This window comes from Drosophila hydei, unplaced genomic scaffold, assembly GCF_003285905.1.
Source record: "Drosophila hydei strain 15085-1641.00,03,60 unplaced genomic scaffold, DhydRS2 tig00008119-arrow-pilon, whole genome shotgun sequence".
Taxonomy (NCBI): Eukaryota; Metazoa; Arthropoda; class Insecta; order Diptera; family Drosophilidae; genus Drosophila; species Drosophila hydei.
In genome coordinates this window covers 2,486,314-2,499,200 of record NW_022045830.1, presented here as the reverse complement: position 1 = coordinate 2,499,200, position 12,887 = coordinate 2,486,314, and the positions used below count along the sequence as shown (strand labels likewise).

Genomic DNA, 12,887 nt, shown 5'->3' with positions numbered 1-12,887 from the left:
ACTCAATTGTGTTCCACGACTTCACTGCGCAGCCTTTTGGCCAGCGTACGTCGCAGCTGCAGCGCCGCATTATCCGCCTCATCCACTGCTTCGGGCGGCTTGCCCAGCTCCACATTCTCGAGCAGTTGCTGTGCCACCTGCGCTGAGCTGGGTCGTGCACCTGGTTCCAGCGGCTGCTGTGGCGTGTTGCGTGCCACCGTCTCCTGCAGCTGCTTGGCACGCGTTTGCTTTTTGATCTCCACGATCTTGTCGCGCTGCTGGCGCAAATATTGTTGGCGCGAGATTATCTCATTGGGATCCACCTGATCCTCCTGCTCGAAAAACAGATTCAGACGCTGAAACTTATCGTTGACCAGCCCCAAATTGGCATCCTGCTCAGGCGTTAAAGCAGCCTCTGGACTCTCTAGCTCATTGGTCACCGTTTTGGCTATCAGTTCATCCACATCCAAGTCAGCCACTCCATTGCTGGTAAGGATAATCAGATAAGCATTACATGAAATATATCACTTAATATACATACCTTCCCTCTGCGCCTGCTGGGGTCTCTGCTTCCCCCAGCTCTGCAGAAGCAGTGCGCGCCAATTGATGCTTCTCAATGAGATCCAACGCCTGCAGCTGCAGCTCCACATTACGTTGGGTCATCATGCGTATAAAGATCTTCAAATCATTTGCAGCCCAGATCTAAAATTTCAATAATTAACATAACATTTGAATGGAGTTGGCCACTAAGACTCACCTGCTGAAAGAGCACCTGATGAAACTGAAATGGATTCTCGCCCGGACCCTGCTGACGGCCCTCAAGGCAGGCCAGCTCGAACTGCTCCGGTGTTATGTGCATCTCCTCCATGAAGCTGCCCAGCATAAAGTCCACCAGATTCTTGTACTCCTCATGGATTTGACGTATATCCTCATTGTTCTCATCCAGCTGCAAGTTGGGATCAAAGACTGCAGCCACGAAAGTTTTTAATCCATGACGTGGCCGAAACTTTTGTTTTTTATCGGTCTCTTACCCAAGGACTTCTGCTCGATAAATGTCTGCAGCGGAGCATTCCAGACGGGTCCATGGAGAAAGCAGACCAGCGAATCAAATACCCAAGAATCTTCAGCGGCCATATTCACGGAACGAGCGCTACGCAATGACCGTAAAAATCAAATCGTTCCAAAATTCAAGCTAAAATGTCGTCAGCTTGGGCGTAATGTTTGGCTCCTTGCATTGGTTGCCAGGACAACTAGCTCCGCCCACTCCAGGCCCACACCCATAGAAAAAAAGACAAACTTGATGAAAGTTTTTTGCAATTGATGTTTTTGTATTTTTTTTGTTGTTTTTTGTTTGTTTAAAAACTATTAAAAACTATGATTTTTAATTATACTCAATCATAATATAGAGATGTTTCAAATTATATATGTATGTATGTATCGTATGTTAGGTATCGTGTATGTGTGTGAATGGGAGTGTGGGTGTGAGTGTGAGTTAGGATTAGAGGGTATTAGACAGCATATCATATACAAATACACATTTGTTTATATATAAATACTATGTCATAAACTATAGTTTGTTTTGTATTTTTGCAAAAATTTCTCGTTATTTACGTTTATTGTTGCAGTTCAGTTGAAACAAACAAAAACAACAACATGGAAGGATATATTTATATTTCTTCTTATTCATCTTTGTTTTATATATGTAATATGTACGTAAGTTCTTAGAGGGGGAAGGAAGGAGGGAAAGGTGTTCGGTGTTCAGCTGCTCCAAAGCAAAAAAGGAAACCATTTCACGTCTTATGCTTTCTTTAGTTGTTTTTGTTTATAAAAGTAAGCACTAAAATAAATATTTCTGTAAAAGCTGCTCACAAATGGCAAATACAATACAATTATTAACAAATAACTTGATTGTGTGTTGTGTATATTGTTGTTGTTGTTGTTGGCGCTTCTTTAACTATATTTGTTATATAAAAGTATCTTTAGGCTAAAACAAAAAAAATTAACTTACATGGAAAAACGCAAGAAGACTTTTCTGGTAGTTTTTTTCTTTGTTTTTTGTTTGTTTATGAATATTATTTAAACCCATTTTTAACTCTATTTTGTAATTATCATTATTTGTTGTAAATTATATGTGTGTGAGTGTGTGTTGAATGCAATTTGTGGCGCAGCATTTAAATTGTTCTTAACAAATTTATAAACGGTTTTAGAATAGAAAAACAAAATCCCCCCTTTAGCAATATATCCTTAGTCCTTTTTTCATTTTTTGTTGCTCTGCTATTTTACAAATTCTTGCGCCTGTCAACCATATGCAAGTGTTCACTTTTTATAAGTAGCTTGTAATTCGATATATATGGGCATAACGCTAAATTATATACAAGGTTTATTCATTTATCCAGTTCGTATTGTTAAATAGGGCATTTTACAATATATATGGCTTAACTATGAATGCACAAAACAAGATTTGTTTAGTTGGCTGCCGTTTGTGGGCACTCAAAAGGCAATTCGTTTACATAAAGTATATATAAAATAAATTTAGCTCGTATTTTCAATAATATTTTGACCTACATGGATCAAAAAATGTGGAAATACAAATTATTTATAAAGTGTACAATTAACAATAAAATAAGCAAAATTAAATCACTGAATGACAATTGAAGCAAAAATGAATTTTCAAGTTTCCTTTCTAATTTAACAGCAGTTCGCCTTGTAATACCCTAACATCAGATGCTTACTATATGTTAGTTATGTAGAGCAACATGACTTCAGCTTCACATGTATTAGCTTTGTAATAACATATTTTATATCTGGTAGCTAAGGTAACAATGTAAGAGCTTCTGGCTAATATCTTTTGATTATTTTATAACTTAACATTTCTTCCTTAACATATGTTAGTTATAGAAAACCAATAGCTTTACTCAACAACTGTTAGGGTTGTATCAGTATTACAAGCTTGTGCTTAACATATGTTATGTAATTACATTTACAACTTAAAGAAAGGATACAATTGGAATTGCAATTGCTTTCGTAATACCCACAACTTATGATATTGCACTGAAAAAAATGTAGACAATCTTCTGCACAAGATCAGCCAACTAAACAAGATTGTTTTTGGTTTTAGGGGTTGTTTATCTGTGAGCTTCTGTTGAGCGACTGCGTACTAGGACAACTCAAGCACCGAACGTCAAACACTCTTCTCGCTGTTTTGCGCTGCCTTTCTTGTTATTTTAGTTGTATTTTTAACATCTAAACGTATATTTATTTTGGTTTCTTTTTATGTCGTTTTTTGTTTACTTTGTTTTAAGCACTCAAACATTACGCACACAACTGCAAAAAAACGTATATTGGTTGTCGTTTCTCACGATCAATTAGTGTGTTTTGTTTTTGTGTGCACATATAATCTATAATTTATATTCATTTTTAAATATATATATATATATATATATATATATATATATATATATATATATATATATATATATATATATATATATATATATATATATATATATATATATATATATATATGTATTTATATATATTACTTGATTTTTGTGTTTTTTTTTGTTTTAATTTAGTAAAGTAAGATTTTATAATTTCTTGTTTTACTTTTTAGTTTTATCTTTAAAATAAATGTTTTATGCTAAAATTTAACTTTCGCTTGTTCTTCTTACATGATTGCATACAAGCAAAACTCCCCCATCATGTCAAAGCGCCCCGAACTCTGACGGGTATCATAATTGTTCCTTGTTCTTGTTCGATCTTACATCGTACCGCTCTCTCAGTTTGGCTTACAATTTGCTGCAGCTCTTTTGTTGTGTTATTGTTTAGCCCACTTTTCAACCCTTCCATTCGTTGATGAGTGAGTATACGTGTGTGTGTGTGTATATATGAGAAGTAGGTGTGAGTGTGTGTACTATTTTATAATTGATGCCGCCTGATGTCCCCTAACTATGCAATACGCGCGCGCTTTTGTGCTTGGGGCCCATCCGTGTCCTCTTCTTCCTCATAATCATCCTCACCAGAATCGCTTTCATAGTCCACCAGACCCTTTAAAAATAAAAATAACATTGAGAGCTTATAATTTGGCTAATCATATTGTTCTTTCACGGTTACCTTTTTGGTCGCCTTATCGGCGTCAATGCCCGTTGGCGATTCCGCGCTAAGCGCCGTTTTGTCCTCATCCAACTTAAGTGCTTCGCTGGCATCTGTGGGGGGTGACTGGATCTGCGACTCGCTGCTGTCCTCGGTGACCACAGCTGTCGCTAGATTGGGCGTGCTGACTGCTGCCGTTACCGAAGCAGCCATGGCTGTTGCAATCGTTGATAAAAATTGAGACGCTGCCACAGCTACCACTGTCGCCGAATCGCACAGCGCAGTACCTGGCGAAGATGTTGGCGATGTTGACGATGTGGACGTTTCCATTGGTGACGTGGATGACGCTGATAAAGCCGTAGACAACGATGACGGGGAACCACTTGATGCAACTGACTGCGCCAGCTCCGAGTTCTGTGGTACCACAGCGTTCAACTGTTGCTGTAGCTCCGCAATCTCAGATTGAGTCTGCTGGGGCTGCTGCTGTTGGCTTTCAAGTTGCGCCGCAGCGGCTGCGTTCGATGTGGAGGCCACGGCAGCTGCAGCGGCTGCTGCCACAAGTGTGCTATTCAAGGACAACGTTGACTGTTGCTGGAATGAATGCTGCTGCTGCTGCTGTTGCTGCTGTTGTTGTTGTTGCTGTTGCTGCTGCTGCAGTGCAATATTGGCAGCGGCGGCTAACTGAACTGCGGCTTGGGCCTGCTCGTCGGCGGCGCTCGTCGCCTCGGGGCTACTGCCTCCACTTGCCGTCGGCACTGATACTGAGGTGGCAGTTGCAGTCGCTGTGGAATTAAGATTGCCCAATAGACCGACGCTATGTGGCGACGTGCTGTGCGGCGGTGATGATTTTTGCTGTTGCGACTGATTTTGCGTTTGCTGGGGGCCATTTTTTTCGCTGACAGCTATATGACAGATGAAGAAATCAGTCATAATTCTCAACTTATCTCCATAATTTACTTACATTTCATCACATTATTATAGGTGTCAATTTCCTCGGAAAAATCATCATCATCATTGAACCACAGCTCCTCCTCCTCCTCCATTTGACGCTGATCGCGACGAAAACGACTACCGCTGCGTATCATAGCCAAGCTTCTAATAAAAATAATACCGAAGTTGAAACAAAAATGTTTTATTTATGTAGTTACACTAATGTTATTTACCCATCTGTACGATTTTCCAACTTGTCGCGATCCTTGAGCCGATCCTGGTACTGATCATAACGATTCTTTAGGTATTTAAATGTTTGCACATATTCGATTTCATCAAATATCTTGCTAAAGTTTTCCACGAAGTATACGCACAGCGTGCGTATATCTTCGAGTTTTATAAACTCGAATAATTCCAGTATGGCCGACTCGAGCAGATTATAGCGACCATTGTTACGAATAAAAGCATCCACCACAGGAGCAAATAAATTGCACTTGACAATGTGTCTAAAGCCGTACAAATTTATAATAAACATAAATATATTAAATAATTATAATTTAAAACTCTTTAATTATACTCACCTGTTGTAGAACTCATCTTTGAGTGCAATTATCTTGCGTAGCAGCCGCAGGGCCCCAAGTACAAGGAACGTATGCGTGCTCTTCATTAGCACTAGAATTCGTTTCAGGAGATCTTTTTGCAACAAAAAATTCTTAATATGATAGCTATGATGTTCCACGCAAAATGACAAAATGTCCAGCACTATGCCCAACAGCTGTGCAGTCTGATAATCCTCATTCTGTGGACGATCGCCCATTGTATTGAGCATTAGTGGCGCTGTTTAATAAACATATTTAATTAAAAAACTTGCTCTTTTACTGAAATGCTTATCGAACATTTACCAACTAGCGTTTGGACACTGTACTTGTAGAAGAAGTTCAGAAAATCCCCCTTCTCAGTCAACATATTTTCCGGTTCAAGCAGGATCTTAATAATACCCATCAACTGCACCGCTATGCCCAGCTCTGGTTCCGAATCATTCAGCATCTGTTCAATGGAAATGTTCAGCAACATTCTCTCCTAAAATATATCAAATTAAAACAAAACCACTGATCAGCTAACATAACTAACATTTATAAACAGATTTCACTTACACTCTCCGGTCGATTCGCCTGATTTAGAGTGTAATTGCGCACCACCAACGGCGAAAACTCCACAATGGCCGTAAGTATATCGATAGAAGCCGACTTAGTCTTAGTATCGTTCATAACCAACGTCAGCTCAAGAGCTTGCAATACTCCCAGGCAGGTAAGTGTTTTGTAGAATGAATCCTTGCCCTGGGGTTGCAAATTTTGGGCAAAATTGCAGAACTCTTTCAGAAACAGAACGATATCCCGTCGTTTTGTATCGTTAGTTGCTGGATCCGTGAGCAGTGTAAATAGATCGAGCAGAAAACGTTCATCTTCCTGTATGAGCGTAACAATCTCAACTTTGTTGAAGAATATAAAACTGGATAAGGTATTTAGCATATTATCCTCAACAAAGACTGACGGTGTGGGCAATATAATATCCTGAATATACTGCACCCGAAACGTTTGATGAATTTTGGCTAATAGATCCATATTCTTGATCGGCACAGCTTCTCGAAATTTTGCCAATTGCTTGAGATACTGTCGATGCTTTTTGGGCTGTGCAACCGTCGGATCGTATTCCAGGCAGCCAACCACATCAAAAATAGTATCTTCCGCAAACATTATCTCGAAAAGAGCATTTTTGTTTAGCAAGAAAATGTTCTTAAATATTTCAAAAAGATGATGCAACCCTTCCGTATTGTCGAGATCCTCGCAAACGCGAAACAGATTCAAAAGCTTCTTAATGTAGTTCTCCGATTCTAGGGCCACGGACAATTTCTCCTTACGCAACGGCGTGGAAAGGCAACTTTGTATTGTCTCAGATATGTCCTCGAGTCGTGAGAGTTCACACGGCGGTAGCTCGATTGGCGGTGCTGTGTCTGACATGTCCTCAAAGCGCTCATCCTCTGACTCCTCAACGATATCCTGCGTTATCTCGACCGATGGATCTTTGCCCTGCACCTGTATAGAGCAATAACATATACCGAATGTTAGTCATCTAAAAGAATGCAAATTAAGAGATTAGTAAATACCTGACATATCTTCTCCCATATCTCATCACAACCGGCTTTCTCCTGAAAGCTCAGCGCCAGATCAAAGTTATCGCCCTCTGACCAGACAATGAGCGTATCCTGTTGCTTCTGGTAGGCCGTATCCGGCTGTATCTTACTCTCCAACAATAAGGAACCATCTGATTCAGCACGCACAAGCAGCGACGTACCTTTGAGACGCTCCACATATGTGGAGGAGACGTGGCCAGTGCCACGATCATCCCATTGCCGTTCTGCATTCAGTGCATAGAGCTTAACACGTCGGCGGGTGTCAGTCGTCATGGTATGGCTTTAGGTTTATCTGTGTCCTCTCCTTCTTTTTTGTTTTTCTTGTAATGGTGTTTCACAAAATGTATGTTAATAACTTCTATCAGCTGAGCCTTTAATCGTTGGTGGCTTGTAGCCGCGCTTGGGCTAGTCAACTAGACTAATTACAATTAAATTAGGATCTTGAATTTTAAATTCAAAGCATTCAACTAATCTCTAATCTTGACTTGCATATCCATGTTATGTTGTTATGCTGTGATCTGTGGTCTGCGCACGGCAAAACTGCAAAACAAATTAGAGAACAAAAATAAACAATCATTTTATTGTACTTATTTAAATTGTTAAAATTAACTCGAAACATTCGTAGCTTAGATTTCAAATGTTGCGTCATTTAACTGAATATATCGATATATTTCGAAATGTATCTTCATACATATTTTCACTTATATTCAATCGATTTGATTATATATATCTCACTTTTTTTGTTTTACAACACTAATTGAAAAGCATAATGAGTAATCCCATACAACTGCATATTTATTATTTTCATACAAGCACAATTACGATAACAACAAATGCGTATCAAAACAGAAGCTGCGAAAAGCGGACAGCATGAATGAAATTGTGAAAGCTTCGTTTTATGTTTATGCATGTGCATACATGTGTGTGAGCATACATACACGTGCATATGTCAATGTATGTGCAGAGAAATACAAACTATTCGTAAAACGAAATGCCAAAAACTATTTTTTGCCCACTCTGTTTACAAACAAAAAAACGGTGCTAGTCGAAAGTATTCGACTAAAAGATACCGTGTACTCAGTTCTATGTTGGCTTAAGAGAGTGAGTAGGTCAACAAGTGAGAGAGTGACGAAATTGAAAGTAATAAAAAGCAAGGGTAAAGAGAAATTGAAAAAATCACAGAGAGAGAGAGAGAGAGAGAGAGAGAGAGAGAGAGAGAGAGAGAGAGAGAGAGAGAGAGAGAGAGAAAGACAATGACCAATAAATCGCAAACGTTAGCTGTTTATAATTTAATGGTCTTTTCCTTGTTATATGAACTTAATAATGCCTTTTATACATTTTATAAGACTATTGAGTATTTAATTCAATTTTTTCAAATCTCTCCACAACACACTATCGTTTGTTATTGTGCGCCTGTAAATCCGTGTGTATGCGTGTTTTCTGATGTCTACACATTGCAAACTATTATCGCGCTTTCGCCAAAGCGACCCACAACGACGGCGAGTACAAACACGCGCTCGACAAAAACAAACACAAAATGAGTGGTCAGAACCCGAAGGAGAGCGAAAGAGAGAAAATGAGAGAATGACTGCCAGCAATACATTTAACTTGTCTATGTATGTAGCAAGTGGGTGGCGGCCGGCTAGCGGGGTAAATTCGCGGCGACAAGATTAGATTATCAAACGCACACACACTCACACTCATACACACACACACAAAGAAACGCTGTTGCTACAACGTAAAACGTACGACGTACGCACAAGGCAACAAAAATCAATGAGCAAGTGTAAAAAAAATGTGTGTAAACAGAACAGATATTTAGCTCATAGCAATAAAAGAGACAAGGTCTACGTCATCGATAGAGAAAACCGAGGAAATCCACCTTTGTCTAAAAAACTTTTCAATACAATTTGCAGTGCGTGTTGAGTGTTCTGCAGCACACATGCATACCTTGCACATATACAGATATACACATGCATACATACATGCTTATAATTATTAATAATAACGATGTTAATATGTAGGTATATTATATAAATTTATTTGAAAATTTCGACATTTGCATTATGGCGCCCCTCACCGGCCTCGTTGATAAGAGGCACTCTAATCTACGATTATATTCCGCCTCACGCGAATGTGTACCAAAACAAAAGCACCAATTAGCAAGCACTAATACATAATGGGCATTTACGCAACCAACGCAATTGTTTTCAAATTCATTGAAAGGGTTCAAAATAAATACACACACACGCATAAACATGCAAATACGTACATACATAAATGCAATTAGGTTCAATGTCTCTGAAAGCTATGTGGGCGACCAATTCGACAAGGATCAACATGCAAATTGGTCAACGGCGATAATTGCCACATGCTTCATCGAAAAAGAGGCACGAAAAGAAGGAAAAAAACTCATTTGTCGCCCAGCAACAAAGTTCAAGCTAAAGTAAAGCCCAGCTGCTGAGAGCGCTTATTGAAATGGGAGCGGGAGAGCGTCCGTTGATGTCGCTGTCAAAAAAGTAAAAAGGCAAACACAATGGCAATAAAACCAAATGAAAAATATTGACGCTGCCTGCAAGTGCCACAAAAAAGGGGCGAGGCTGGGGGCGTAAGATATGCATGTGGGAATGTGTGTGTGCGCGAGTGTGATGCGTGCGCGCAAACGAAACAGGAAAAAAATACATAAGCCAAAAAGAAACAGGACAATGGCAATACGCATCAGTCTGTATGCATGTATGTGCGATGGATCTCACACAATGAATGGCCCGCAAAAGCTGGTAAAAAACGAACGCGTCGTATCTCGTCTGATGCAGAATACGCGCGCATATGAATGTGTATGTGACTATGTTTTGCATTCCCATTTTGGGGTGGGCAAAAAAAGGTACCATGAATCTCACTGTAAATATGTACATCTTTTTTCATAAATGTCCCGTTTTTGGTAATTCGAAAAAATTTGACGGGCATTTACGGAAACATTTTTTGCTTTCGACATTCAATTTTTAAAATGTTCGAATACGAAAACACGTACAAACGCATACACACACAACTCCACATCAGCCGTCCAGTGAGTACATCGTTTTTCTGTCCGTTTCTTTTCCTTTCATTCAGTAAATTATTGCGAATGACAAACACAAAACAGAATTTCAAAAAATTGCAGCGTATATCTGGCAAAGAGCATGGCTAAAGAAAAATGCCGTCTACGCTCGCACTTTTTCACACACTCACACACACACAACCACAAACACTCACGGAAACACACAACGTCTCGGTCAAATTGAATGACGCATGCATTATTCGCAAAGATTTTGTTTTGATTTTGCGCTAGCCCCGATTTCATTTGTCAAATATTGCATTAACGGTAAACGTTTAAGATTTAATTAAACGCACACAAGATATATAAAAACAACGGGTACACACCACAAAACTACACAGGGCCGTCACGTACACACTGAAACAGAGAAATACGGCGAGCGCAAAATCCACCACATGTAACAGCGGCAATCTTCGAATTCAACACACTACAATAGAAGAACCAAAAACTCAACACAACGAACGTTTTGTTGCATAAAGTTCGAGTTCGTATCCATAAACGAAAACAATTTACCACCAAATGTGCAATATTCATGTAGACGCACCACTCATCTAAAGTTTATAGACTTTAATATTTTACGAACGCGTTAAATACTCGTACTGAGAAGAACATAAGAGTATAGTTACACACGAAAAACACACATGCACACCTAAACGCACATACACACACACACGCACACAAGCTCAGTCACAGAAGCCGCAAGAGGGCAACAGCGGTGTAAGCGAAAGCGCGAGGGGTAATATTGAATCTTGACCAAAAAATGTATGCACTCACGTTGCAATTCCTTGTTTATGCTACTGGCAGCGCCTTTTTACAATCATTCAAAGTATATACAATTTGCGTTTGCGCATATTTACTGTTTCCAACACCTTATTTATCATATATTTGCGATTCAACTCTTAGTTTAAATTTTTTCGCGGAACGGACGCTGTTCCAACCGAGACGACGACGATTTTGTGCTGTGCCGACGCCATATTGTATTTTGTGTACATCGATACCGCAATCGATATGCATTTACTTATCGATGCACAAATGTAAACAAAAGTATGACCATTTTTTTTAACAGTGCTGCACAATAATAGCCGTAAGTGTTGCGAGGCGACGTTTGACGAATATTATTTATTTATTGCATCGATCAGATTTTCAATGGAGCCGAGTCGGCATAAATATTTTAGCATAGCAGCCAAATATAAAGGGAGCTTAGTGGAAGACCTAGAGCTTACTGTTCAGAAATATGGCGACGATGTTGTTCGTATACAGTTATTAAACCGCATGCATGGCCAACAATGTGGAGTTCAACTGAAGCGATTTTGTGTGCTATTCGGCTTGGCGATTACTTATTTTGCCTTTGCTCTGATGTTGAGCGAAGGCTCAGTCAGATTTAGCCAGGCACACATTCTATATCCAACCATACTATGGCTAGCTATGTCCATCCTAATATTCCGCAACACACTCCAGTTGGTTCACTCTGAGAAACTCTTCTACAGCTGGGACATGGCTCTGCAAACGGAAACAGTCCGAACTTTTGGACGTCAATCGGTGCTCTGCGTACAACGCGGCCATCTCCATGATATGGTTCTCAATGAGGTCATAGAGAATGTGGGTCACCTTACATTTAAATTAATAGGCATATTTATTTAAATTGATTTTCTTTCATTTGCAGCTAGATATAAAGTATATGCTCATATTGCGTACCAAGGGCAGCATATTCAAAGAGCGACCCATAATACCCCTATTCAATGTGAGTTTTTGCGAGGATTGATTCCATAATTAACTTTGACTCAATAAACTATGTATTTCTATTTAAAGAGTCTTTCGCCATCCTTCGAGTGTTTGCAGCATATTCAACACATTTTGCATGGTTATTGGCTGAATAACAATAAAGGTAGATTGGATCAGTCTTGCAATAGGGATATACCTTCTTCGGCTGCATCGTAAAGCTCCATCAGTTTATCCAGCTATAATTAAAATACATTTCATAACTTAATTTCACCAAAGACTAATTATATGTATTTACGTTTAGCATCGGTGTGTATTCTTCAGGCTCTTTATTCTGCGGAGGCAATTTGGGTATATTTAATTGAACATCAACTCGTTGGAAATCTCCGCGAATCTGCAAAAATATAATATTTATATATATATATATATATCTATATATACTTGTGTTTCTTATTTCCTTTACCAAATTGTTGAGGTCCGTTGTGTACGCATGTTTTGCCATTTTTGAATAAAATTCCAGGTAGACAGATTTGCTGAAAATTAGATCATCCTGTGCCTTGCGCAGTACATGTACTTGCTGCAGCGATAACTCTGCATAAGCATATTGCATAAATCGTTTTTAATTAATGTATTTTATGTGTCGCTTCACTTACTTTCCATGTCGGTTTTGTTTTTCTCTGGCGTCTCCTTTTTCGAATATCTGCCAGTACTGTAAATCGATAAGTTCTTTGTACAAGTTAACAACACTGATTCGCCAGCTGACGTCACTTACGCATCAAAATAAACAAGACTGTTTTTATTTTTGTTTATGTCCACTTGTTGTAGTTTAAATTCTGTATTCGCAAATCACACAAATAGTTTATAACTATATATTTTTTATATTTT

General features: G+C 39.0%; 4 protein-coding genes across 6 annotated transcripts; 1 reads left to right on the top strand and 3 right to left on the bottom strand.

The window, feature by feature from the left end:
* Window positions 1-2: 2 nt before the first annotated feature.
* On the bottom strand, window positions 3-1,161 carry LOC111594414 (cilia- and flagella-associated protein 36). The gene is made up of 4 exons (XM_023307698.2): window positions 1,011-1,161; window positions 737-945; window positions 521-681; window positions 3-465 (listed from the first exon to the last, which is right to left on the bottom strand). The coding sequence occupies exons 1-4, from the start codon at window positions 1,111-1,113 to the stop codon at window positions 3-5; spliced, it is 936 nt and encodes a 311-aa protein (XP_023163466.1). The 5' UTR covers window positions 1,114-1,161.
* Window positions 1,162-3,579: 2,418 nt separating this feature from the next.
* LOC111594611 (serine/threonine-protein phosphatase 4 regulatory subunit 3) lies at window positions 3,580-11,271 on the bottom strand. 2 transcript variants are annotated; one of them, XM_023307993.2, is made up of 9 exons: window positions 11,058-11,271; window positions 7,166-7,732; window positions 6,156-7,094; window positions 5,904-6,081; window positions 5,583-5,838; window positions 5,235-5,507; window positions 5,033-5,166; window positions 4,093-4,973; window positions 3,580-4,026 (listed from the first exon to the last, which is right to left on the bottom strand). In XM_023307993.2, the coding sequence occupies exons 2-9, from the start codon at window positions 7,463-7,465 to the stop codon at window positions 3,928-3,930; spliced, it is 3,060 nt and encodes a 1,019-aa protein (XP_023163761.2). In that variant the 5' UTR covers window positions 7,466-7,732; window positions 11,058-11,271; the 3' UTR covers window positions 3,580-3,927. The 2 variants fall into 2 exon arrangements, with proteins under 2 accessions (XP_023163761.2, XP_023163762.2); XM_023307994.2 differs by having other exon boundaries at window positions 5,033-5,163.
* Window positions 11,272-11,359: 88 nt separating this feature from the next.
* On the top strand, window positions 11,360-12,285 carry LOC111594615. Its single transcript, XM_023308001.2, has 3 exons — window positions 11,360-11,882; window positions 11,947-12,024; window positions 12,093-12,285. Exons 1-3 carry the CDS (start codon window positions 11,430-11,432, stop codon window positions 12,219-12,221), a joined length of 660 nt encoding a protein of 219 aa, XP_023163769.1. The 5' UTR covers window positions 11,360-11,429; the 3' UTR covers window positions 12,222-12,285.
* On the bottom strand, window positions 12,171-12,856 carry LOC111594616. Of its 2 annotated transcripts, XM_023308004.1 has the most exons (5): window positions 12,775-12,856; window positions 12,656-12,711; window positions 12,466-12,593; window positions 12,301-12,396; window positions 12,171-12,241 (listed from the first exon to the last, which is right to left on the bottom strand). In XM_023308004.1, the coding sequence occupies exons 2-5, from the start codon at window positions 12,660-12,662 to the stop codon at window positions 12,179-12,181; spliced, it is 294 nt and encodes a 97-aa protein (XP_023163772.1). In that variant the 5' UTR covers window positions 12,663-12,711; window positions 12,775-12,856; the 3' UTR covers window positions 12,171-12,178. The 2 variants fall into 2 exon arrangements, with proteins under 2 accessions (XP_023163772.1, XP_023163770.1); XM_023308002.2 differs by lacking the exons at window positions 12,656-12,711; window positions 12,775-12,856 and having other exon boundaries at window positions 12,466-12,649.
* Between the last annotated feature and the right edge of the window lie 31 nt (window positions 12,857-12,887).